The sequence below is a fragment of the Dipteris shenzhenensis genome, chromosome 6 (assembly GCF_047967505.1).
Source record: "Dipteris shenzhenensis isolate YYH24624 ecotype China chromosome 6, Dip_SZ_1.0, whole genome shotgun sequence".
NCBI lineage: Eukaryota > Viridiplantae > Streptophyta > Polypodiopsida > Gleicheniales > Dipteridaceae > Dipteris > Dipteris shenzhenensis.
In genome coordinates, this window is record NC_141601.1 from 39,373,847 (window position 1) to 39,401,701 (window position 27,855).

Below are 27,855 nucleotides of genomic sequence, written 5' to 3' on the forward strand. Positions count from 1 at the left end.
ATTTTGGGAGTGTTTCTATCTGGACAGCTATTAGCTCATCGACACATTGCTCCCGCACTTTGCCACAGATGTTCTGCTTCTTCGGAGACTTTGCCTCACTTGTTTTGGCATTGTCCGTGCTCTCGTGAGTTTTTAAATCTACTTTGACAGCGCTTGCAAGCGAGATTCCCATCTGTTCCGTTTGGGAAGTTCTTTTGGCTGTTTGGGTTTCATCCATCCAGATCGGAGTTTCATCTTTTCTTCGTTTGGGTTCGTTATTGGGCACTATGGACTTTATGGACATATAGGAATTGCAAAGTCTTGGTGATCCTACTTTCTCTCTGTTTGGCTTTTTTAGGCGTTCTCTACAGCAATCTTTCTTTGATTGCTTGCAGACCCGCTGCATAGATCATGAGGTCTTTTTGGCATATACTGAAATTTTCAGTTGATGTAATTGTAGCACCTTATTTTGAGGTTGCTACTTATATAATATAATCAATCAAAGATTTCATTAAAAAAAAAAGAAAAAGTGTGTGTGTGTGTGTGTGTGTGTGTGTGAGAGAGAGAGAGAGAGAGAGAGAGAGATGGAGCTTTGCGTAGTGCCCCAGTCTCGTCTAGGGTTTCTTTGCCTCCTTCGCAAGCTTGTCAGCACCAACTCCCTTCCAGCAGCCGTCGTGCCACTGCAGACTGTCCGTACCTGATGTACGGTTACCCGTACAAGTTGTACAGTAATCCCGTATAGGTGCCCGTCCCTGTTCTGTATTGGTTTTGCCAAGCCTGTGGCCTGCCTGCTGGTGTTGGGTTGTATGGTCAGTTCGTCCGTACTTCTTCCGTCTAGGTTCTGTACCTATTGTACAATATGCTTGCCTGTACTTTTTTTGTACCTGTTGCACGTTCACTGCTCGATGTTGATCGCCAGTCCTTTGCTCTGCCCTTTTGTTCCTTTCCTCTCGAGCCTCCTAGGTTTTTTTGCCTTTTGCCTCTCCCTGTGCATACAGCTTTTCTTCTGCTGTTTTTTTCCTCTGCTTCTGGGCTTTCTTTTCTTGCTGTTTTTTCATCTTCAGTTTTGCTTTCTTCATGGCTTCAGTGAAGACTTATTCGCACAAGAAGAAAAAGCAGGATTTGGGTAGGATGACCTTGTGCATGCCTCCGTTGAGGCTTAACTGGTTTATGATTTTATGCGTTCAGGATTTGACGATACCCGTAGGGAGGGTGAAAGACTTTCGACCAGTGAATGCTTTCAGCTCTCAAAGAATTCCCAAGCAAAGATTGCCGTCCATTCCATTCTAGATGAGAAAGAACATGCTTCCAATCAAGAAGCAAGCGGGAGACAAAAGGGCATCCAGGCAAAGTGCCATCAATGCAGCCAAAAAAGAAATCCCAGTGATCAAGTTGCCAATGACCAAACGCAGAAATACTGATATGAGTGACCAGAGTCCTAATCATAAGAGCCAAAGGCTGATCACCTTGCAGAAATTGCAGCAACATTTTCCCCCTGTTGGCAAGAATATGCACATGAATATCCGTGATGTTCAATCCACCATGCATCTTGGGAGAACAAATGTGATGCATTGAAAGCAGCCTGAGACTTTTTCTGCCATGTTTGGATCGCCAGAAGAGTTCCATAAAGACGGACATGAAAGATGTAAGATCTGCCTTAGTGAACATGATCAATGGCAAGGAAAATTGAATATATGCCACAAGGATGGACTGCACTATTCGAAGACAAACGTGCAAAGGCCAGGTTGCCAGTTTCCAATACTCAAGCTTTTTCCGAAGCTTAGCCAAAACCCAATCAGTTTGTTGTCGGTGAGTGAGTTCCCACCCCAAAGGGTAACCAAGATGACGAACAAACTGAGTGGGTGGAATGATATCCCCGGGCCATAATAGACTATGCCAATCTTTGAAATGCAAAGGGAGCAGCTTAGACTTCCGAAAATTAACATGAAGACCAGCCATTTTGGCACCAAGCATTCAATCAAAGGCAGCCCAAGCGATGAAGACAGGCCACCTGCGTATTCTACAGTGTATGGCAGCAATATGGGGCATACAAAGGCTTATAAGGGTGAGGATGCAAAGGCATCTTTCAAATCTCCTTTAAAGGATGGCTTGGCTACTGATAAAAAAGAGAAGTTGGTGAAGCAATTATCTCAGGCCCTTATGGATGAAATAAACAAAGAATCTGTGCTATCTTTGTGGTGAAAAATGGACTGTGGGGCATCAGAGTGTGTGCAAAGCCAAATCAAGGGCAAAGGTCAGAATGATACTTGAGATTGATGATGATTCGACCTCTAATGAACCACTGGTGGCAGAATCAAACCATAAATAGAGAGGGCCTGCATCAAGGCACCAAGATCATGGGGCGTATTCTTCGAGGTAAAGAAAGAATGATCAGCATAAGCTTAAGCAACCAAGAAATCCGGAGGTAGTATCAGCTCCTACGAGCTTCCCCTCCCCCCCTCGCCGTTAGCCCCTACCTCCCCTTCGCTCCCCCCCCCCCCCCTCGCCGCGTCCACCTCCACCCCTCCCGTCCGCCCTCGACCCCCGTCCCCTCTCCTCCCCCCCCGCCGGCACCCCGCTACCCCTCGCCTCACCTCCGCCCCTCGCTCCATCCCGCCCCTCGCCTCACCTCCGCCCCTCGCCTCACCTCCGCCCCTCGCTCCAGCCGCCCCTCGCTCCATCCCGCCCCCTCGTTCCATCCCCGCCCCTTACCTCCGCTCCATCCCGCCCCCTCGCTCCAACCCGCCCCTCGCCCCCGCTCCAACCCCCCCCCCCCTCGCCGCCGCTCCAGCCCCCCCCTCCGCTCCATCCCGCCTCGCCTCGCCCGCCTCCGCTCCAGCCCGCCTCGCCTCGCCTCGCCCGCCTCCGCTCCATCCCGCCTCGCCTCGCCCGCCTCCGCTCCATCCTCGCCCGCCTCCGCTCCATCCCGCCTCGCCTCGCCCCCTCCGCTCCATCCCGCCTCGCCTCGCCTCGCCCGCCTCCGCTCCATCCCGCCTCGCCTCGCCCGCCTCCGCTCCATCCTCGCCTCGCCGCCACTCCAGCCGCCCCCTCCGCTCCAGCCGCCCCCTCCGCTCCATCCCGCCTCGCCGCCTCACCCCCAGGCTCCACCGCCGCTTCATCTCTTCTTGGGTGGCAGCCTGTTTTTCTTCATCGGAAGCTTGCAGTTAGTCTTGGCGGTATGGCGGCCCCCAGCCCGGATCCGGAGGCCCAGTCGGACCCTCCCTCTCCAGATGCCTACCGCGTTATCCTGACAGAGCAACAATCATCTCGTGTTCAGGAGGTAGCCAGTGACTTTGCTCGTACCTCTGTTTACGGTAGAGTCATTGGACACTCCCCCTCCAGGTCTACCATCAGGGACTGGCTCCAGTCCACTCTCTTGCTAGAGGATGGCCATATCGAGGAGGTGGCCCTTATGGGAAGGGGCATCTTCTGGCTCAAACTCTCCAGTGAGAAAGCTGCGAGCAATCTGATTGCCGGTTCCCCCACATCGGTGGATGGGAAGATCATCATGATAGTCCCGTGGTACCGTGGTTTCAGCGCAGCGGATTTCGACACTCGGTTCCGTATACCTCGCCACCCAGTGACACTCGTTTTTCCAGGGCTTGCTACTGAGCTGCGGCCGATTGTCAGGGACTTGGGCTCCCATTTTGGCTGGGTTATGCACGACACCTTTGCCGACGCGGTGACCACGGCAGGAGCTCCCCGAGTCCGTGTGGCTGTGGCGGATCCTGCGACTCTCCCTGCAGTGATCGAGATCGTTACAGGTGCCGGCAGTATCACCCAGAGCATGATAGTCACCGGACAGCCAGGTCAGTGCCTGCGGTGCCATGGCTTTGGGCACTTGGCGGCTACTTGTCCACGCTTTGCCAGCTCGTCTCGACCCTCCCCGCCCCCGCCCCCTCCGTCCCCACCTCCCCCCCCCGGACAGCCACGTCAGGAGGAGCCGAGGCAGTCGGAGCCTGGGCCAGAGGTAGTGGGCGGTTGGACCGAGGTTCGAAGGAAAAGAGGAAAGAATAAGAAGATTTCGGATAAAGGCAAGGAGGCAGAGGTCACCATTCCTGCAGCAGCACTCCACAGGCCTGATAGGCAGATGCCCCAGGGACCTGGGAGAGCCTCTTCTTCGACGGCAGCCCGCCCTCCACAGCCTCAGATCCTCCTCTCTCCCACCCCCCCGCCTTCTCCCCGGTTTCCCCAGTTTCCCCCCCCTTCGCCCGCCCCGCAGTTTCAGCCCCCGCCTCCTTTTCCTCAGTCCCCTCCCCCTCCCCCTCCCTCTCAGCCCCAGTTCCAGATGCATCCCGATCCCCCTCCCCCCCTGCTCCCCTCGCCCGTCCTACAGAGTTAGCTGCACCGTCGCCTTCCCAGCCGAGTGCAGCCTCCGCTCCACCTCCTCCACCTTCTCCGCCAGTCGCCTCCGTGGAGCCCAAGTCGCCTATCCCGCAGCCTCCTCCCCCTCCTCCCCCGCTTGCAGGACACCCGGTGTCTGTACCACCAGTGGAGCAGGTTTCCCTTCCCGCTAGCCCCTCAGTGGCAGACTCAGCTGGGTCTCAGCTCCAGGAGAGAGAGCTCCCTCGAGACTTTTACAGATCTGGCCCCTGGGACTACCTGGATGTGGCCGACCTTGGGACCTTCCCGGCTTGTCTCGACATTAGTATCTTCATGCTCCGCAAAGGGGCGGATGGGAGGATTGGTGCCTTGGCTCCCAGGGATGGCCCTAGCTTCGCCTTCACGTTCCTCAGCGATGGCACAGAGACCTGGACAGACGACTCGGTGTGGGAGGCTCTCAGAGAGCAGACACACGCCCAGATTTGCTCCTGGATAGGCCCGTCCGGTGGGCAGCTCCTCGAGACTCAGTGGTCCGAGGGCGATGTGCGCTTGCGGTGGCGTTGCGCTGCCAAACGTTTCCGATTGATCGTGATCCTCAGACCCCCCCTGGCATGGCCTCTTCCCCAGGATGTCAGAGCTTGGTCCCAACAGAAACTCCGAACCTTCTACGGGATGACTGCTTCAGAGATCTCGAGCTGGCTCGAGAAAGCATTTGTTCATGGCACTAGAGGCCTCTCGCCTTTGCTGAAGGTGTTGAAGAACGGGCAGGACGACCCCGTCTCCCCCTCCAAACCTTCTCACAAGCGGCAGCGCCTCCACTCCGATCTGTCTGATTCTTCTTCGACTTCTTCTGCGAGCAGACAGCTGTTCGCAGCCCCCCATCCCTCTCCATGAGCCTACACCTCGTATCCTGGAATGTGAACGGGTTTCACTCTTCGAGTACCCGTGGCCCCAGGAAGCTCATTTTGCGTCAGGAACTTCAGCCTGCAGTGATTGGTCGATTGGATGTACTGCTGCTCCCGGAGCACAAGCTTTCTGCGGCTCATGCCCGTAGCTGCGGGAAGGTTCTCCCTGGACGCTCCTACACTTATTGGGAGCCTTCGATCGGCGCACAGGGGAGGAGCGGGGGGGTTTGTACCTCCGTGTGCGAGCAGTTAGCTCAGTCAGTTTTCGGTCACGGCACGTTGATCCCAGGCCGAGCCCTTTGGGTAGGCCTGAATTTGGAGGGATCCAAGATAGGAATCCTCAACATTTATGCTCCCACAGACCTCAGATGCAGAGCCACCTTCTGGAGGACACTTACAGGGATTCTTCCAGACATGGATTCCTGGATTGTTGGAGGAGACTTCAACAACCTGGAGACCTTGGAGGACCAGCAGGGTAGAGATCCGGAGTTCACAGGTATGGCTCAGGCAGAGCAGTCAGCTTGGGACTCTTTCATCTTCGCGACAGGAGGGAGGGACAGTTGGAGAGACCCGTCCTTCCGGCGTTGGCACGGGAGCCTGGACTTCTCTTGGGGCTTCCGCAGGGAAGGAGGCAGACTCCTGGAGCGGCTTGATAGGTTTTATGTCAGCGATTGGGCCATCAGCAGAGGTGGCCAGGCGGGCATTGTTCCAGGGACGACACTATCCGACCATGCGCCTGTGCTCCTCTCTTTAGATTCGGCAGCCCAGACTCTCCCCCCCCGATCATGCAGGATTCCCGATTCCATCTTCTCGAGGGCGGACGTCCGTAGCAGCATTTGCAGTCTTTGGGACAGAGACTGGGGGGAGGGCATGGATCTGGTAGACTCGGTCGCGCAGGCTCTGCAGGAGTCCAGCCAGATCTGCCAGCTCGCAGCCCTACAGGTTCGACAGGATTGGTGGGGCAGAGAGAGAGCTCTTCGGAGGGACCTCGCCTCCATTCAGCGACTTCAGCAGTCTTCCCCGGGCTCGGAGGAGCTTCGGATCCAGGCCCTTCGAGCCAGAGCCCTCTTGGAGGAGACCCTCCAGCGTCGCTCCGAGTTCTCCTTTCACGCCTCTCTCTCCTTCTGGGCCCGGAAGGGTGACCGGATGTGCAGGGAGTTCTTCAGGACACACGGCCAGAGAGCTGCAGGTGATCAGCTACGGAGTCTCAGGACAGCGGATGGTCACATTGTTACGGACCCGGGGGAGGTCCTGGGGTTGGCCACTGACTTCTACAGGACCCTCTTCCAGCAGGAGCCACTTGCCCCTCGTGCTAGTCGTGACCGTGAGGAGGTGTGGAGGCACATTCCATCCCTGGTCCAGCCCAGCATGCAGGCGACGTTGTTGGCGCCGTTCACCGCGGATGAGATGTTGGAGGCCTTGATGGCTATTGATGGGCAGAAATGCCCAGGTGAGGATGGGCTATCCCGAGCTTTCTTCACCTCCTTCTGGGACCAGATCCATCAGCCCCTCCTTGCAGCTCTGCAGGGGATTTTCAGCAGCGGTCAGATGCCAGAGAGCCTTTCCTCGGGACTGATTTGCCTCATCCCGAAGGGAGGAGATAGACAGGAGATCCGCCAGTGGCGTCCGATCACTCTCCTTACCACTGCCTACAAAATCCTCGCCAAGATGATCAGTGCCAGAGTTCGACCTCTACTCCCAGACCTCGTCCATGACACTCAGACAGGCTTTGTCCAGGATCGCAGTATCCTGGATAATGTCTTCACCTTTTCAGAGGCGGCGGAGTGGGCTCAGTACAGCGGTTCACACCTTGCCATTTTACTTCTCGACTTCGAGAAGGCCTACGATCGCGTGGATTGGTCCTTTTTGGAGGGGACTCTGGAGCGACTAGGTTTCCCGGCAGGCTGGATTCAGGGTATCTCAGCTTTGTACAGGACAGCGTCTAGCAGAGTCATCATTGGAGGCAGGATGGGTGAGCGTTTCAGCTTGGAGAGATCAGTACGTCAGGGCTGTCCCCTGGCTCCTTATCTGTTTCTCTTCTTCGCCGAGGCCATGACTTACTACCTTCGGGCGAGGTCCACAGGGCTCAGGGGTGTTCGCCTTCCACTCCGGGAGGACACGGAGCTTCTGGACTCAGAGTACGCAGATGATACAGCCCTTTATGTCCAGGACGATGAGAGGATGCTAGAGAGGGTGCGGATGGCCCTGGAGGTTTTCTGCTCGGCCGCTGGTGCGAAAATCAACTGGAACAAATCAGTTGGTTTTCTCACAGACCCGGGGGCGTGTTCTCAGTGGGGGCGATTCCTGGGCTTCAGATGGATTCCACGTGGACAGACAGCTAGATACCTTGGCTTCCAGGTTGGCCTAGACATTACGCCAGCTCAGCAGTTTCTCCCGGTGCTAGATTCCATCCGACGGAAGCTGGCTTTCTGGAGCACTGCTAAGCTGTCCCTTGCAGGTCGTGCTTTAGTAGTTAACCAGGTCCTTCTAGCCACGGCTTGGTATGTGGCTTCCTGTTGGTGCTTCTCGAGATCCAGCGTGGCACAGCTCAGGAGGTTGGTTCGGAACTTTCTTTGGTCTGGGGAGGATGGGCAGAGAGATACCAGAGCCAGGGTTGCTTGGCAGACAGTCATTCTTCCGCAGGCGGAGGGGGGTCTGGGGGTCATTGATCCAGAGCTTCAGAGTCAGGCCTTGTTAGGCAAGCTTATCATCCGCGGTTTGACCCCAGGGGGGCAGACGTGGAAGATGTTACTTCAGCAGGGAGTCGGCTCTTGTGTCCCGCGCCGAGGTGGAGAGTGGCTACCGTCCTTCAGGTGGATCTTCACTTCCGCCCCGCTCACTCAGCCCCGCTCCCCACTCGTTCGTAGCCTCCTCATGGTTTGGAGGCGGCTCCGTCTCAGTCTCATTCAGTCCCAGCCCAGCTGTCAGGAGGAGATCGATCGCCAGCCGCTCGTCTGGAATGGGCAGGTCAGAGACGCCGAGGGCCTTCAGCTGGGGGAGAGATCACATATCAGGTGGGACGGCTGGATGAGGGGGCCAGCCCGGTCCCTTCGAGTTTGGAGGGACACGTACAGACATCTGGAGATGGCCGATCTGGCAGACGCAGCGGGAGGTGCACGCGGAGTCCAGGCGAGACGCACGGAGATCGACGGTGCGATCCCAGCCGCTTGGTTGGCTCCACCTGAGCCTCAGGTCCTCATGCCTGGAGACACCCACTGGCTGGGACAGTTCACCCCCCGTGGCATCCCACTGGTGGTCGCAGGACGTTTGGATGACTCCTCTATCGCCTTCTTCGCGGTTTCAGGGGACGGACGACTCAGGAGAGAGGATGCGCTCATTGACCCCCTACTCCCATGGCAGAGGGTTAGGGTCGTAGGCCTTCTGGGGAAGGTCTGGCATACCGACCCTAGTATCGAGCAGGACCAGTTGCAGCTTTGGCGTCTTTGGCTCTGGGAGGGGCGGGCCTTGTCAGAGCTTGAGTGGGACCCAGGAGAGTGGTGGTGGCCAGAGATTGTGACAGGACAGGGGCAGACTTCCTTCTTCGCTTACAGCACGACTCTGGGCAGGCGAGTTCTCGGGAGGATGCAGAGCCGCCCCCCCACCCAGCGTCCTAGCTGGTACGCACAGGGTATTTCCAGGTTCTTTTTGTAGGCTTTCTGGAAGGCCTTGTGGGAGAGCTGGCGGCCGCGGAAGATCTCATACTTCCTGTGGCTTCTTACCCACAAAGGTCTTCTAGTGGGGAGCTGGTTGAGGCAGATAGGCCAGGACGGTTGCTGTCAGATTTGCCATGCGGATGAGGAGTCACCAAAACACTGCCTGTGGAGCTGCATGCGCGCCCAGGAAGTGTGGAGGTGGACTTTCGGGCTTCTTACTCGTGCAGCACCAGAGCTAGGAGTGATCACTTGGGGCGCGTTCTGTTGGTGCAGCACCGCACCTGGTCTTCATCACTTGTTCGAGGCATGCCAGCAGGACCCCACTTTCCTTATCACACAGGGGACGTGGGGGCCGCTCGAGGGTATCCCACAGCACCTAGCAGAGGCTGATACAGGAGTTCGGGAGAGGCAGCCAGTCTGGGAGATTATCAGCAGCATTACAGGATGGCACATCTGGACCTCGCGCTGCGCGCAGATCCTCGGTGGCACCTCCTTATCGACTGCCCAGATCATGGCGGAGATTTGGAGTGAGATTATTCATACCCTCAGAGGCCAGTGGGACCAGATTCAGGGAGACTCCCGGGCTGGTCAGGAGAAGCGGAGACGCTTCCTCCAGGCTTGGGATTCACAGAGCCTCTTCTTCGAGCAGACTACGCAGGGCCTTCGGTGGCACTACTCACCACCCCGATGGCTGTTCATTCACACTCAGCATATTCCTCCGTGAGAGTATGATTTATTATGCTACCTTTTGGGTTGCGTCCGGTTTGTGAACGCAGCCCGTCAGCTATAAGCTGACCTCTTGTATTTTGTTCTCGAAGTAATATAATTAGAACTGTTTTTTCGGCAAAAAAAAAGCTTAAGCAACCATGCTGCGATTAGCATCCAATTCCAAGCCATGAAGTGATCCTGTAGCCACAAGATGATCAATATATTGCAGCATAGGATGAGTAGCAATGGCATACAGTAAAGCACTGGGAGGGCATCCCTGGCGGACCGAACAACGAAGAGTCCACTCATCAGAGATATCCCCAGAGATAATGCAAGCCACATCGCTATCTCTGTAAAGCCAGTAAATAACCTGCTGCATTTTTTGTCCAAACCCCAAAGCTCGCATAGTTTGCGAGATGAAATCCCATTGAACTGTGTCAAAGGCTTTTGCAATATCTACTTGCAAGAGTAGAACATCCTGTTGCGTGTATTTGGCATATTCAATCCCAATATAAGCATTGGCAATGTTATCTGTGATATGGCGACGTGGAACAAAGCCATATTGGGAGGGATGCAACCCATCATGCAACTAACCTCTAATCCGATCAACCACCATTTTGGCAATGATCTTGTAAATGACTGGCATGAGTGTGATTGGCCTCCAATCACCCAGTGAATCACATAGCTGCTTTTTTGGAATCAGCTTGAGAAGACCCTTTTTCCATGACAAAGGCATGTGCTGATTTTGCCATGCTATATTTACCATTTGCGGCAAGGTGAATTTAAGAAGATCCCAGAATGCAAGAAAAAATTCAACAGTGAGACCATCCCATCCTGGAGATTTCCATCTGCCACAGGATCTCAGTGCATCAGACAATTCCCTTTCAGTGAAGGGATGTTCAAGTTCCAAAGCCTGAGCATCAGACAGAATTGGATGAATATGCTGCAAAAGAAGCTGACGTGCAGACACGACCCGAGGAGAAAGAGTATCCAGATGCCCAAAATGAGTGGAGAAGTGCCGCACACATAAATCAGCAAGCTCTGAACGAGATGTTGACCAAGAACCATCAGGCATCCGGATCCGACAGATATTGGCGGCCTGTCTTTTGTAGTGTAAACTCTTAAAAAATTGCTTGGAAGAGCAGCCTTTATCCAAAAATGCCCTTTGTCTGGATCGAGTTTCCCATTTAGCGAGCTTTCTGCAATCATTAGATTGAAGAGAGAATTGAGCTTGACATAAGAGCATGCTTTCCTCTGAAGACAAAGGGCGAAGATGAGCAAGCTCAGTCAAACTTTGACATGTAAATTTGGCATGTGCTACAGTCTCCCTTGTGGCTTGCATATAGGATTTGCCATAATCTCGAATAACTGCTTGCATCCGAGCAACAAAAGCCTGCCAGGCATAATCCAAACCAATGCGTATTTGACGAACGGAGGCTGAATAGCATCAGAGACCAAGGCTTTAAAGTCAGCATGCTCCAGATAACTATTATTAATCAGCAAAAGCCTTTGGCAAGGCAATCTGTCAGTGGGAAATTCATGTAAGGAAAGCCTAAACCAAAGAGGAGAATGATCTGAATGTGTGAAAGCATGATCAACCCAAATTTGACAAGTAAAGGCATCACAATGCTGTGGATCAATCTGATACCATCTGTCCAAGCGTGCCCGATAAGAAGATTGAGCATTATGCTGAAAGGTATAGCCCGGAAGCATGGGCTGTAATTCCTTCCAAAGATCAACCAGGCGCAACTGAAGCAAAAAATTAGACCATGCCTGTGTTTCAGAAGCCAACATATGAGTGTGGCCTGTGGTGTTGTCACCCGATTGAGGGGCATTATTAAAGTCACCACAAATGAAGGCATGTTGTCGCCATGGATAAGTATGCATGGCAGCCCAAATCAAAGCTCTATCACGAGAAGACTGGGGGGCATAAACCGATGCAAATTAAAAAATTTCCCCTTGAACAAGGCATTGAACAATCCATGGCGATCATTGAGAGCCACAATAGGTTGAAGGTCGTGCTTTACCAAAAAAGCCACACCAGAAAAGGAGTGCTCTCCAGCATAGAAGATATCATAACCAACAAAATGGCCTATTTGACCAGCATACATATGCTGATTATGCTCTCGCAAAGCAATTATATCAGGCTGCAATTGCTTGATATACATCTAGACCAGTTTCCATTTGCGACCATCACACATTCCCTGTACATTGAGAGTAACACACTTCAGATGATCAAGTATATTTACAGTTATGGGACAGGTATGTACAACAACTAACGGGCTGTCTATGTCTGCATTTCCACCTCAGTGTTCGGGCCTCGGCCTTGGGATGAAGCATCAGCCTGAGGAGAGGACAAAAGTACAGCAACTTCTTCTTCAGGAAACAAGGTCCGATTTGCAGTCACAGTAGCCCAGGTCAAGCCAACACCAGAGTTTTCAGCATGTGTTTTCCCATGGAAACATTATTCACAGTAACTGAGTATGAAGCTGGAGTGGGATGATCAGTATCCCACAAAATGCAGAAGTGATTCGAATTTCCATTGGGTCGTGGTGGACATACCACCTTACCGAGGGAAGCTGCAATTTTAAGTAGAAAAGAAGACAAGCATTGAGGAAAATCCACAACTTCTACCCAAACAGGGCAACGATGCCGAATCAATCCCTGATAATCCCGGGTGGGAGACCAGGGCAAAACATGGACCATCTGTTGGCCATAGAAAAGAGGAGAGTGCTCTAGTAAAACCTGACGGTGCTCCTCATCAGCCATGATGATCTCAAAAAAGCCCCTCGCTGCATAATGAACTTTTTTGACATAAGAACCACCCAGGGTTCGAGTCAACCACTTCCCAACATCTACAACAGCAGGCATCCGTCCTGGGAAGAGAATTATAATTGCATGCTTTGCATACTCCTTAATTGGATCAAATATATCATCCACTTCCACCATAATGCCAGTGGTGGGAAGTGGATCTTTCCAACCTTTACGAGTGTCTTCAAACCCTTCATACATAACCTCATAAACAAGCTGAGCCTCAGCACAGTCATGAAGGGAATCATCTGAATCCATCACCTGTTTTGTTTCTTGTTGGAGACCGACTTGTCTTTGTGAAAGGTTTTCTCATAGGAATAATCCGCCATTCGAGTTAAGGAAAAAACTTGAAGCAGCAACACTTTACAAGGAGGAAAGCATAGCAGGTACAAAACTGTACGGTTTTTTCCTGGCTGTACGGACAAAATCGTACGGTTTTTTGACAGTACGAAAAAAAAAATTTTGATAGGCAAACTGTACGGACAAAATCGTACCGATTTTTGACAGTAAATTTTTTTTCTGACAGGCAAACTGTACGGACTTCCCCGACTATACGGACTGTACGGAATTTTTGTACGGACAATTGTACGGATTTTCGACAGTACGATTTTTTTTTTCTGGATTTTCTGACAGAGCGTATGGACAGAAACGGATGTCAAAAGGAACCTCGAGGGTTTCAAACTGAGGGAGAAACAAGCAGCTGTAGCGTGGGAGCACGAGGGCTAGCACGGAATCTCACTCTCTCTCTCTCTCTCACACACACAAACTTCTCTTACACACACACATACACTTTAGGTGGTTGTTTTGTACACAAAGTACATTATGCAGCCAGGGGCTTCTTTGAAGTTATCATGGTGGATGAATAGCTATCAAGCTTTGATCAGCAGACATCGCTCTCCGGTTTTTCTGTGGAAGTAATGCACTTCCTTCAATGCCTGACTTCTCTGTTGCCAAAAATTGCAGCTTCTCTAGGCAAGGCGGTGTGTCCACCAAGGCCAAATGGCAACTCTAATAGATTTTGTATTTTGTGGGATACAGATAAAGGGGATTTTAATAATGCTCCTCAACAGGGTGATAATACTTTTGGCCATACTTATATGTTGGCTTCTGAGTGCCATCATTGGTCAAATCTATTACTTCAACTCAACCTTGTTGATCTTTGGAAAGAATCACAACCATTGTTGTCAGGTTATACTTTTCAGCATAATGCTCAATCTTCTTATCGCATCCGTCTAGACCATTGGTATAGGGTTAATCCTCAGCACTGTGATTAGTTCACTGCTAAATTATGGGTGGATTATGCTTTTACGCATTTAGATCATGCCTCTTTGTGGTTGAGGATCTTTCTTCATGAAATGCCTGATGATCAGCTAACACAAAGAAGGCTACTCATTGTGAATAATAGCTATTTGGAGCATGATGCAAACAAGGCCATGGTTTATGAAGATGTCCACCCCCTATTGCAACAGTCTCGCTTTGGCATTGACTATGCTTGGGAAACCTTTATTGCCTTTATTGCTAGGATGCAAGCAGTTATTCGCAACTATGGCAAAAATTACATGTAGACCTTGAGGGAGAATGTTGCTCATGCCAAGTTACGTGTCAATCTTTGACTGAGTTGAGTGATGTTCAAAATGTTTCTATGGAAGAAAATCAGATTTTATGCCAGGCTAAACATTGTCTCCAATACAATGACAATAGAAAAATCTCTAAATGGGAGACACGGGCACGACAGAGGGCTGTTTCGGATGAAGGATGTTCATCCAAAGCCTTTTTTAGTCTTACACTATAAGAGGCATTCTCAAAGTATTTGCAGGGCTCTTCTCTTTGATGGTGTTTGGACTTCTTCTTGAGCACATCTTGCTACAGCTTGTGCTCATCATTTTTTTGCTCAATTTGAAAAAGCCGATTCTCCATTACAGGAGGTTATTTCAGCAAGGCATGAATTATTACAGCATGTCACTCCCATTGTCTCACCACCAACACAGGCTTTGGACTTGGAAACTCCTTTAATTGAAAGAGAGTTAAGTGATGCTATTAAATCATGGGGTAGATGGAAATCTCTTGGCTAGGATGCTCTCAATGTTGAATTCTTTCTAGCATATTGGGATCTCCTCAAGTCTCCTTTGCTGCAAATGATAAATAATGCTTGGCAAAATCATTACATGCCGGATTCTTGGAAGAAAGGGCTTGTAAAGTTTCTGCCTAAGAATCTGTGAATCTTTGGCTGATTGGAGGCCTATCAGTCCGATGGCTGTCATTTATAAGATCGTCACCAAAATGGTGGTTGATTGTATCAAAGAATATTTTCATAATGGTCTTCATCTAGCGCAATATGGTTTTATTTCTCGTAGGCATATCATTGACAATATTGCAAGTGCCTATGTTGGGATTGAGTATGCCAAGTATACAGAGCGTGATGTTCTCTTGTTGCAAGTAGATATTGCAAAGGCTTTTGTCAGTATCCAATGGGATTTTATAGCTCAGACCATGCGAGCTTTGGGGTTTGGTCAGAAATTGCAGCATATCATTTTTTGGCTCTACAGTGATAGCAAAGCTTTATGCATCTTGCCAAGGGATATTTCTTAAGCTTGGACACTCTGTTGTTCAGTTCGCCAAGGCTGTCCTCTTAGTGCTATTCTTTATGCTATAGCCACGCATCCTGTGCTTCACTATATTGATCATTTGGTGGCGACTTGCATGCTACACAGCTTACACATTCCTTATGCTTGCTTTCAGTACAGAAGTTATGTTCACCAAAATTGCATGGGGGGTTGAATATTCTCAATATTCATGTGCACATTCTGGCTTATAAGGGGAAAATGATGCTACAGTTCCTACATGGCGATCACCCTTGGGCTGCTATGATGTGCTTCTTGCTTCTTCAAATTACTACTCCTGCCTTTGGCTATTGGAAACCTACGCAATGGGATTTTTTGTTTGGCAGTATTGAAGGCAAGGTCAAAGGCTGCCCTCTGGTTTCTCAAATGTTTTTGAATTGGAAACATATTCTTTCACATTTGGCTTTTCATGGCCTTGACTCTTTGCAGGGTAACTCTTTGAGAGCTGAGAGTATCCACTGGTCACGGGTTTTTTTTCCACCATTGGCTTTGCAAGAACCCAGACGCTCATATTTTATTAATTCAAAAGGGATCTCCTCTGTGGTAGATGTCATTCATGATGATGGCACTATTCTATCCTTTCCTTTGGCTGCTGAAAAATATGGTCTAGAAATGCAATATCGTCTTGTATGGCAAGCCATTACTCGGATGCTTCAACCTTTTCAGCCAGTACCGCCTTTAGAACTTCAAGATAGGCTTTGCTGTCTCATATTACAATGTCTTCTTTATATAAAGCTCTGCTATCTCCACCTTGGGCATCAGATAGGGCCAATCAAATTTGGGGTTTGCATTGTCTAGTCAAATGGTGGAGGAAAAGATTGAAACACATTTGGCAATCCAAGGTCCCTCTTCGATAGCAGGTCTTCTGATGGCACGTTTTGTTGGGGGTTCTTCCATTTGGACAGCTTTATTTACGCAGACGTATTGCTGTGGCTGTTTGTAGTTGATGTTCGACTCCGAGGGAGTTTGTCTTATATTTTTTGGCACTGCGCCGAGACACGTGATTTCTTGGGCATCCTTCGGCACAGATTGTGATTGAGATTTCCTAGGGCTTCTTTCAGGAAGCCTTTTTGGCTTTTTGGGATATATCCTCCACGACCGGATTTTGAGTTGTTCTTTGCTTGGGTTCGCTATTGGGCACTCTGGACTCTCTAGAAAGATAGAAACTAAAGAGTCTTTGGTGATCCTATGTTTTCTCCTTTTGTTTTCTTTCGTTGATCTTTGCAGCAATCACTCTTTGATTGTTTGCTCACTACATAAACTATGATTTTTATCGTCCTACATGGAGATTTTCTCTTGATGTACCTTTTCAGCTTCCCAGCTTTGGGATAGCTTTCTTGTAATATAAAGCATTCAAAGATTTCATCCCAAAAAAAAAAGTGTGTGTGTGTGTGTGTGTGTGATTATGAGTAGTAGCTGTCCCACTCTGGGATGGCTATGAATGAAAAAATCATCTATGAAGGTCACAAAATACATATGCTGCCCCAAAGATGGTGTTCTCATGGGACCACACACATCAATAATCAATTTTCTTTCAGTACTGATAGATCCATCCCTTGGAAAGGCATTCCTATGCATCTTTCCCAATATGCACCCTTCACAGACATGTCTTGAAGGAATCTCCAAGGAGAGCATATTCAGTACCATCTCATGTCTCTGCAATAACTGCAAACTCCCATAGTTCACATGGCCAAATCTAGCATGCCATGATTTTGTGCCTTTGATTTCAAAAGTATGCTGTTTGTCCAACTTGTACAAACCTGAGTCAAAGTGCCTGTAGTGATTTTGTGATAGTCCTTTTCTCTATCCTTGAGAATTCACTTATTATCCTCCAAAGTGACCTCATAACCTCTTGATCCAAAAGAGGAAACTGACAGTAAATTCTTCTTAATCCTTGGCATGGAAGACATAAACTAGTTGCATCAGTTGATGACAGTGAAATCTTCCCAACTTCCCTCACCACAGGGTACAAGGAATTGTTGGTACAAGACACTCTCTTGCCAATTGGAGCAGGCTGTAAATCAGCAAATAAATTCTTTCTAGAATTGATGTGCCTAGAAGCCCCACTGTTCAAAATACGAGAATGTAGCTGAATCATCAAACACACAAGTGAAATAATCTCACAAGTAAAGAATACATCCAATAGGCATTCTCATAAATCCTTCCCTTTCTTTAAAGGAAGTAAAGCTCAAGCTAAAAGGGACATCAAAATGCGTTCCTAAATCTAGAGTCCCGAATTTACAAGCCTCAATCAATCAACTAGATCAATGTCCCACAGAATTTAAGAAATCTCAAAGACCTGGCTTCAGACAGTTGAGGATGATTGGTCGAGCCTTGCACTCCGAAATTGATTAATAGCTTGAATTCTCATGGATACTTCGGCAACTCTCTATCCCAAATCAATGGATGGGAGCTGCACCTGGAGGTAGAATAGACAGTGTAGAGCTCAAAGGCGGGAACCTTGTAGAGCAAAGGTGTTACGCTCTAGCCGAGGTAGCATGACCTCGGAAGAATCAGTCGACATTTCCCTTATAGGATCTATTTTTGTAATATATGTGTTTGCGCTTTATGTAAATGATCGGGAGGGATTAATGTCAAGGTCCTAGGTGAGGGCTGATAGCACCAGACTAGATAGATCTGAGACCAAGGGCCTAGTGCCGCGAACTACCAGCTCACGCGATCCTCAGACGGATCCTTGCTCTTGAAGTAATCCAGCACCCCGCCAATTCGTAGGTCCCCACGTTCCTGCGCTACATCTCACAAATTAACTTCGTCGAATCGCTCCAACAGCCCGTTCGTGGGTCCACGTGAGCGCCGCATTGTCGCAGACCTCGTCGTCACCAACTACCGTCCGTCGATTCTTCCTCTCCTTCCAACCTTCCGCTCTGATACCAAATTGTTACCACTATTTACTATCCTAGTCTCTAGTTCCGATCAGGGGAGTAGCACCTTGATCTTCCACCCAGCCAAACTGCCAAAGCTTCACAGCAAGAGAGAGAGAGAGAGAGAGAGAGAGAGAGAGAGCTATCTCAAAATCACGTAAATCCATTTATTCTCCCCTTCTCTCTCAAGCTTTGACAGACCCCAAATCCCTAGATAGATCTAGATGCCACATGTCATCCATATAGGGCCTTTCTAATGCAACATTTCACCCCTCTCTTGGGATGCATTTAATTCCTTGCCCCTAGGCACATTCTTTGCACTAGGCCCTTGGTCTCAGATCTATCTAGTCTGGTGCTATCAGCCCTCACCTAGGACCTTGACATTAATCCCTCCCGATCATTTACATAAAGCGCAAACACATATATTACAAAAATAGATCCTATAAGGGAAATGTCGACTGATTCTTCCGAGGTCATGCTACCTCGGCTAGAGCGTAACAAAAGGCTTCTAGTGCCTATCACCCAGAAGGTGATTTCAATGCTTAATAGACAGCAGATGGCTGCAACAAGTGCAGCCTCTGCAAAAAGAAGAAGAAATCAGAGAACGGTCTTGAAGGAGGATCGGAGGTGCCCCCTCCCCCCCCTTTAGGATCAAACAAATCCAACCTCGGCTCAAGGACTACGGGGGTGAGAGAGAGAGAGAGAGAGAGAGAGAGAGAGAGAGAGAGAGAGAGAGTCGAATTCTCCTGAAAAGCCAACTGAAGGGGGGTCTGGATGTGCTCCCAAAAGCACCTAAAGAAGGACAGTTTCAATCCATCCTCCCTAGGGCACTTATGAGGAGGGAGGGTCTTGAGGGCCTCCAAGCTCGTTATCAGTAAAAGGCACCTCCGCTTTCCTGTTCATACTTGGAGAGACATTGTCGGGATATGAGGGGGGGTTTGCATTTCTGTTTCCTAGGCGTTCGTCACAGATGTGTTTGATTAAGGTGAGCTCATCACAAGGAGGGTAGTTTGGATTGGTATACGCTTGGGTGACTCCAGGATCGGGACCCTGAAGGAGTGCTCTACTTTCTCAAGGTGGTGGAGTAAGAGTCTCCTAGATGTTGACTCTTATTGGGTTGTAGGAGGTGAGTTCAACAACCTAGAGTTTGAAGAGGACAAGCAGGACAGAGCCTACTTAGGGATGCCTGTGGTTGAGAGGAGCACGTGGGAGCTTTCATCTCCGTGATCAATAGCCGTGATTTATGGAGAGACGGAGTTCTTGAGACTTTTGGCATCCTTTGCTTCTCCTTCGATGATGAGTGGAGGCATGATGGCCTGCTAGAGCATCTTGAGAGGTTCTATGTGCGAGATAGGACCATGTACTTAGGGCGAGCCATGGGTATTTTGATAGGTACGGCAATGTTAGATCACTCCCTTGATTGTGCTTCACCTAAGCCCTATCGTGGACTCCCACGGAAGGGGGTCCATATCCCCCATGCTTTACTCCAGGAGGATGTGCAACAAGCAGTGAGAGATTTGGCAGCAGCCAAAGAGCCCTCTCAGGGGGCATTGGGCTACTTGGGTTGGCAGACGTGGTCCAAAGAAGCAGTGAGGACTTCTAGCACCAGGCTCTTCGTAGGCGGCACTTTCTTCAAGAGCGCAAGAGAGCACTGAGACGTGATGAGTGACTCAAAGAGCTAGAGCCAGTCTCACCGTGGCTCGGAGATCCGTCAAGTTGAGTTCTCATATCATTCTTCTTGGGCATAGTGCGTATAATAGGGAGATAGGATGACCGGACAATTCTTTCAGACTATCGGCCCCTGTTCAACAAAGACACTCCAACAACTGTGAGATACAAGCTCCGAACATGCAGTCAGACCCGTAGGAGATCCTAATCTCTCCATTTGCAATTCTTTGAGGCCCTCTTACTTGGCTTCTTTCTCTCCACCCTGGTCTAGGCTCCCTCAGAAAGATGCACTTAAGGAGCTGGGACTCCTGTTGCTGTCTAGATGGTCGTTGTGCTCTGCTGGCTCAAAAATTCCTGTGTTGCCCTTGGCGAGTGTGGGGAGGGGAAGCTCGACCCTACCCCATGGAATAGGCTCGTGCCGAGTGGCCCATCTACCTACAACGAAGATACTGAACTGGCAAGCCAGAAACCTCAACCCTCTGACTGCACTCTCTCCCGTCAAGAGTCTCAAGGAGGATCTCCTACAAAAGAGACTCAAGGCACGGGACGATCACCCTGAGTCGAGGGACCACGATGGAGGCTGCTGAAGTCGAGGGGACTCTGAAACTGTGCCAAAACAGTCCCCGATGGAGGGAAGGATAAACTAATACTCCTTTAGGAGCCCTGAGAAGCAGAGGGTCACCATAAACGCGGCACGTGATGCATCAAATCCATGTCGTTAACTATGAAACCATGGTACTAGGGGATGAATTAAACAAGGTGTGGGCCAAGGAAAATGGGACTTTGCTCCACTAGTGGTGTCGAGGGAGCTCAACCGGAGAAGAAAGACTCCTCTCCCATAGGTCGTGACCTCTTGGATGTGATCGCTCTCTAGCGATAAACTTGCTTGGATCCAATCCTACACCTAACTCCTTGTGGGAGTGAGTCCAACAATCTTGCCCACCAAAGCTCTGTGCTGAAGTGACCGTACTGCATTTTCACCTGTTGCCTGTCCTCTGGAGAAAGTAGAACCTTAACGGCTAGGGGAGTTGAGGGAGCTGCCATAAAAGCCCCTCTTTCCAAACTGGGTCACCACCAAGATTCTTTCTTTTGAGATTACAAACAAAAATGCTGCACAGCGAAAGAGGAAAAAAAAGGGGGGGGGGGGGGGGGGGGGGAGAGAGAGGAAAGAAAAGGCTTAAGTAGACCAAAATCCTCCCAAAAAGTCCAGCCAGAGGACTTCAGCAGAAGATAACTGCTCAAGGCTCCGACAAAGGTTGACTTGCTCACTGGAAAAGGGTCTAGCAGAGCCAAAAAGACTCGCAGAATAGAATTGAAGGCTTTGGCCTTGAACCACTACCCAAATGCGCCAAGAAAATCCCGATGACCAATCAGTGAAGAGTTCCTGAAAACAGTGACGGCCTATCAGAAGCTTTAGAACCACCAAAGCAGCCAGAAAAGAACTCTCATGAACAGTGCGAAGAACTGAGAAGCTTCCAGGGACCAAACACAAACTGCTGGTCGGCCAAAAGACAGCAATGGCACTGCTTCCAAACCAAAATAACAGCACAAAACTGCACCACAACACCCAGGTCCAAGATCCAACTAGTGAAGAGCTCCTAGAAACAGTCGTGACCTGTCAGAACCAGGAAGGAGGAGCTCCCATGATCAGTGCGAGAAATTGAGAAACCTCCAGGGAGAGCAATTGAGAAGCCTCCAGGGACCAAAACGCGAACTGCTGGGTGGCCAAAAGACAGAAATGGTGCTACAAAAACTGGTGGGAACGGGCAGGATGAAGCGGAGGGAAAGTAGGGAGTGGGCACAAAGTGAAGGTCGGCTGGAACGCGCGGGCAGAAGAGGCTATGGTAGAGGGAAGGAGCAGCACTCATGCCGGCAGGGAGAGCAGCCACCCAATAAGTCTTCTAGGAAATCTCTGTTTTTACCAAAATAGATGCTCTTAGACCACTAATTTCTACAATTTGCAATGGGATTGCTTTATCTGAAGCAAGTTGGCATCTAGGACATGTTTGATGTCTACTAACATTGACAACTGTTAAAATTTGCTTCTCTTTTTTTTAAAATCGAGTGTAATGGAATTATTTTCATTGTGATTAGCTATCAAACATCAACTGGAATTTTAAGAGTTTCATAAGGCACACAGCATTGGTCTTTTTCTTCTCCTATTCTTTGTGTTTTGTCCTGTAGGAATCAAATGCTGAATGGATTGTCTATCTGCAGCTTTCCCCAGATCAGGCAGCGATTCGCATGAATCAAGCAGTCAGGAATGGTACCCCTTCAAGCAAGTCACTGAGGAGTAATCTTGACATTCCTTTGCCGGGGAGTGAAAGTGAGCCTGCAAACAGAGACTCGGTGAAAATGTGAGTTCTCACCCTTTTCTTGGATCTGCTTTCATGGTATTGTTATTGGTTGGCTCATGTATTTTCCCTGTGTTGTTTCTCTTAAACAGGCTGGAAGCTGCTGTGCAAAGGCTTACCAGCCTTTGCACTGCTCTCAATGACATGGAGCCAGTCTGTGTTCTAGGCCATGTTTTCATCCCTCAAGAGGTACTTCAATTTTGAGAATTGCACATGCGTTCAATTGTATTTAGTTCTGTTCGCAGTCTTCTGATAAGAAATGGTTATTGAAATTTTGCAGTATCTAAGAGATCACATTGTCAAGAACTTCCAAAGACGCCTTCGCAGCATTGTCAGTCCTGAAGGGGAACTGCAGCGTCCATCTGTAATTGAAGCTTTGATATTACGGCACATGCATATTATTCATTTAATTGAGAAACATGTTAGTCTGGATTTGAAACAGGGCCTGAGGGAAATTCTACTAAAAGAAGCCTTCTCAGGTCCAATGCGAGATCTACAGGGATTTGAAACAGACGAGAACAGGGGGGGTGCAGCCATGTCTAGTATTTGTGACTGGTACATGGATAACGTTGTGAAGGATGTAAATGGTGCTGGTGTTGTATATAACCCATTGGATAAGACCTTTAGAACTGCAAGGCCCCTAGGTGGAAGTTTCACAGAGGTGGTTGCTGATATAACAGAGCTGAAAGCCTTTATAAGAATGTTTGGACCTTATGGAGTGGAGAAGTTTGACAGGCTAATCCATGAATACCTTGGTGTCCTTGTGGCGGGCATCGATATTGCGCTGCGTTCAAATAAGGATGCACTGGAAACACTAGCATTAAATATGCATAATCGCTATGAACGTGAATCAGCTCTTAAGCAAGTTTTAGAGATTGAATCTCTTATGGCATTTTCCATGCAGATTGGGCATACTTTGAATTTCATGGCATTGCTAACAGAAGCCGCTGCTGAGGTCCTTGAATCAAATGTTCCAGTCATTTTCAATTTACTTTCAGATTATGCAAAATATGCTCCTCCATCTATTCCTGAAAGGCAGGAAATTTTGAGGCTAAAGACAGTGGCAAATAGATTGGGTGCCATTTCTCAACAGGATGCAATGGTTCTACTTTCAGTCCTTGTGAATATTGGAGGGTCTGGCGACTCTATGTGGATCCTGCTGCCTTATCTGTATGTGTGTTGTATGCTGTCTCATGTTTGGAATTCAAGTGCTTACAGCATACATACAGGAGGCTTCAACAACAACGTGCATTGTCTAGCCAGGTACGGTAGCCTGTTCATGTACATGAGCACTGGTCCTTGTGTCTTCTTCTCTCTCAGCTGCTGAGTCTGAGATGCATTCTCCTGCTTCATATTCCAAGTAAACTGGGCTGTAATTTCAGCTATAAGCTTACAATGGGTCTTGATGGTATGTTGCTGAAGGTGTATAAATGCAGTAATGGTGGCAAGTGAATTTGTAAGATCTGAACGAAAGGAATTACAGCGACAAATGTCTCAGCAGCACTTGGACAGGGAGGACTTTGAAATTGGGAAGTTGGAGTCAGAGGCCCTTACCTTGGAAGGTATAGCGGCAGTGGAGGCAAGCATCAAATCAATGATGAAAACTTTCGTGCAATGTTCAGCAGCCATTATACTAGACTACTGGAACGAAACCAATAGGTATTTTTCTGCGCAAAGTTTTAAGCTTTAATGTCTTCAAAAGTGTGCACAAATGTACGAAGGTGGTGTTTCTGCTTGTAGCTAGATATCTGCTACATAATCAGGCATTTTGTGTGCGAGTCTATCTGAGATTGTAAGGATTTTGATGAAAGTTGAAACCATTGTGAACAGGTCTCCCCTGGTTGCAAAGTTGATCTTTTTAGATCAGCTGTGTGAGATCTCCAAGTATCTCCCAAGAAGCACACTTGAAACTCATATCCCCTATACAATTCTAAGGTCAATATACCAACTTTATTATGAGAATGCAGTGCCCACTTTGATGCTGGTAAGTCCATTCCGACGGCACACAGCTCTTTCTGGCTCAAATCATAATCCCATAAGAAGTAGCAGCTTTGCAACAGACACTGTTGGCGATTCAAATGGGGGCTTTTCTAGCTTTCGTGGACCCATTTCCGCAAGTGCAGCCAAATTTTCGACTCATCGAAAGCAATCAGGAGGAGACACAAATGAGAGAACCCCAGATCCCAAAGCCAATGGAGGTCGCGGTGTACGATTGTCAGGCCCACTTGATTATGGTGGTTTAAGAAAAGTCTCTTTTGCAGAGGGGATCACAGATAATGCACCTTCAGTGAGCCCTCTTCAGAAATTTGTGACTTCACGGTCAGGCCCTGTATCATATAGATCGGTCAGTTGACTGATTCTATAAACTTACAGCACCATAGAACAAAGTTGAATGTATCAATCAATGTAATTTTCACACCATCTATAGAAAATTTGTAGGAATCTGCATGATAGTGTTCCAAATCACTGTGTTCACTGGCTGAGAGTCTTTCCATGCTGATTGTATAAGGTATCTACAGTTTGAAGAGTGTGATTGGCCCCTTAACTGTTTAAATCAAATCATTGCAGCTGCAAGTAGTTAGTCTTCATCAAGTCTATCCTCTCCTGTATCATTCTTTCCTTTTGCACCATCTCGTATCATATCTCTACAACACTCGTGAGATATGTCCATGACTCGGTCGGAAAGTATTTGCATCATACAGTGCAGTATTTTGTAGTCCAGCATTGACTCCAGACAATGGTTAATTTTCTTAGACCTAGAGTGTTATATGATTTCATAGCCTCTGCATTCCCAAGATAGTACTTGTAAAACGTGCATTGGCCCATGTGGGGACTCCGTACAACACACATGTGATGATTAAATTAATTGAAAATGCATTGCCACCAAGTTGCTGATGCTGCCACAATAAGCTGGGTGTTTCTAGGTGATAATAAGCATACTTTATCTACTTGTGTGGTGCTCCGACTCGATGTGTAAGATATCACAACACCTTTGTCATGTTAAGGTTGTGCTTCTTATGGCCAAAGGTGGAATATATTCTACCACCGAGGGATGGCATATTAGTCTTATACCCTGCTATGTCACTATGCACCAATTCCAATGGTCTCTTGGCTCTAGTGGTTTGATTCTTGGAAAAAGACTCTTTGTGATGTTTCCCATAAAGGCATCCTTCACGTAAATGTCCTTTCATAGATGGCAGTCCATGGATCATGTTGCATTCAATAAACTGCATGGATCTAAAGTGAAGATGTGCATACCTCTGTTGAGAGTTGGTATGTGCAATCATGCATGCTCTCCCTCCAAGGGGTCCAAATGTTAAGATCAGCTGTAGAACTTGCAGTAGATTCATGGCAAGTCTTGGCACATACAGCACATCACAAACGGATTTGAGCTGACCATTTGGAAGCTGAATTGGTATGTGTCACCAGTCCCTGTATAGGAAGTGGATGATTGTTTCAAGGATGAACATTTGGAGCTCACTTGACCAGATCAGGTATCTCAAACTAATCACATATTCTGCAATATATGTATTGTGATATATGTGAGTTCACTATTATGACGTCCACATTTCTTTGGTGCAATCTGTGCATAGCTCGATGTCCTTGAGATGTCCAAGATATCAACATGGTCTATCTGGCACAACTAGTAAACATATCTCATGGAGGCTTCACCTCTTTCTAATCCTATTGAGCATATTCTGCTTCTGTTGCATGTGCCCTAAATTGCTTCTTTCCGTTGTGGCCTTACCTAGCCTTAGGCTTGGTGCAGCTAGCTACTAAACGTTGTGCAACTCCTCATCCATTCTTTGGCATGTATTACTTGCTATCTATAAGCGTCAATTTTTTTGTTATCCATCTTTAAGCAACGATCTTCTTTAGTTTCATTGATCATCTTATTTTGGAATACTTACTGTAGAGGTAGTGACCATATCATGACAACGCCATATGATCTGATTCAAGAGATTTCTCGATCATGTTGATGTGTGGGAGTTGACCACATGGTAAACCCATTGCCTATGGGTGTGCACATGCTCACATGCGCATGCACACTTTTTTTATAGTGCAATCACAGACACACATGCATGCACACACCCACACTTTTTTTAAAATGAGAATTTTTACCTTTATATTACAGAGTCAGCATCCCAAAGCAAGATGTGCTCAAATACATTAAGAGAAGATCTCAATACAAGACAAATATACATCTTGATCTGTAGACCCGGTTTCTAGGAAGGAGCTTTACTAGTCCCTTTTTCCATGACAGGGGCATTTGTTGATTTTCCCAAGCTGATTTTCCAATCCATCAACATATTGGAAACTAGAGGGCAACCTTTGATTTTCTCTTGAAGAGCATCGAAAAGAAAGTCCCAGGGAGTGGGTTGCCAAAAACCAAAAGCAGAAGTAGTAATTTGAGAAAGCAAGTGATGTATTGTGGCAGCCCATGGTTGTGATCCTTGTAGAAATTGCAACATCATGTTGCCCTTGTGAGCCAGAATATGCACATGAAGGTTCATAATATTAAGGCCTCGATGCATCTTAGGTGAACACATATGTTGCATAGAAAGCAAACACAAACTCTTCTTGCCATGTTTGGAGCACCAAAAAGTCTCCATAACCATGGATATGAAAATTGTCAAATCCCCTTTACTGAACATAATCAAAGGCATACAAAATTGTATATATGCCATCAAAAGAGATTGCACAATATGAAGCATGACATGCAAGGGCCAAGTAGCAAGCTTTCAGTATTCTAGCTTCTTTTTTAATTTTTTAAGAACCCAATGAACTTGCTAACAACGCGTGATCATCCAACCAAGAGGGTAACCAAGATGATAGATCAGCTGAGTAGGTTGGATGATATGACCCGGCCGTAAAAGAGAATGCCAATATTTAGAGTGCAAAGGCAAGAGCTTGGACTTTTGAAAATTCACATGAAGGCTAGCAGCTAAACCATAAAGAGAGAGAGCATGCATCAAAGAAGAAAGATCTTGCTACGTATTTTGAGGAGTAAAAAAGGAATTATTAGCATATGTGTGAGCAATCATAATACCACTCCTCGGAATTTCTAATCCATGAAGCATGTCCATGGCAACTAATGATCCATATATTACAATGTAGGATGATGGGTGGCAATGGCATAAAGCAAGGCACTAAGTGGACAACCCTACCGAACCGAACATCGAAGAGTCCAAGCTTCAAAAAGATCCCCAGATAGTTTACAAGCCACCTAATTGTCACTATAAAGCCAATAAATAATATGCTGCAATTTTTGACCAAAACCCAATGCTTGCATAGTCTGAGCAATAAAATCCCATTGGATTGTGTCAAAAGCCTTGGCAATATCAACCTGCAATAATAAAACATCCTGCTCAGTATATTTGGCATATTCTATGCCAACATATGCATTAGCATATTATCTGTAATATGCCGGCGATGAGGAACAAAACCATACTGAGCATGATGAAGGCCATCATGCAGATACCCTTTAATGCGATCAACCACCATTTTAGTGATCTTATAAATAACATGAGTAAGAGTGATGGGCCTCCAATCAACCGAGTCACATATTTGCTTGACAATGCCCTTTTTCCATGAATGTGGCAAATGCTGATTTTCCCAAGCAGGATTGATCATGCATAAGAGGGGTAGCTTAAGAATATCCCACTATGCACGAAAGAACTCAACAGTGAGACCATCCCATCTTGGAGATTTCCTCTACCACAGAATTTCAAAGCATCATATAAATAACATGAGTAAGAGTGATGGGCCTCCAATCAACCAACGAGTCACATATTTGCTTTTTAGGAAGCAATTTAACAATGCCCTTTTTCCATGAATGTGGCAAATGCTGATTTTCCCAAGCAGGATTGATCATGCATAAGAGGGGCAACTTAAGAATATCCCACTATGCATGAAAGAACTCAGCAATGAGACCATCCCATCCTGGAGAT

At 48.0% G+C, this 27,855-nt stretch overlaps 1 protein-coding gene across 2 annotated transcripts in view; it reads left to right on the forward strand.

The window, feature by feature from the left end:
• GRL (transcription activator) overlaps nt 1-24,613 on the forward strand; it is a 142,228-nt gene extending 117,615 nt beyond the window's left edge. The window contains exons 20-24 of one of the 2 annotated variants that reach the window (XM_087375549.1): nt 21,768-21,907; nt 21,997-22,093; nt 22,185-23,167; nt 23,327-23,563; nt 23,735-24,613. In XM_087375549.1, the coding sequence (XP_087231675.1) occupies nt 21,768-21,907; nt 21,997-22,093; nt 22,185-23,167; nt 23,327-23,563; nt 23,735-24,257 (1,980 nt within the window). In that variant the 3' untranslated portion in view covers nt 24,258-24,613. The remainder of the gene's footprint in view (nt 1-21,767; nt 21,908-21,996; nt 22,094-22,184; nt 23,168-23,326; nt 23,564-23,734) is intronic. The other variant, XM_087375550.1, reaches the window with a different exon arrangement.
• Nucleotides 24,614-27,855: the final 3,242 nt, after the last annotated feature.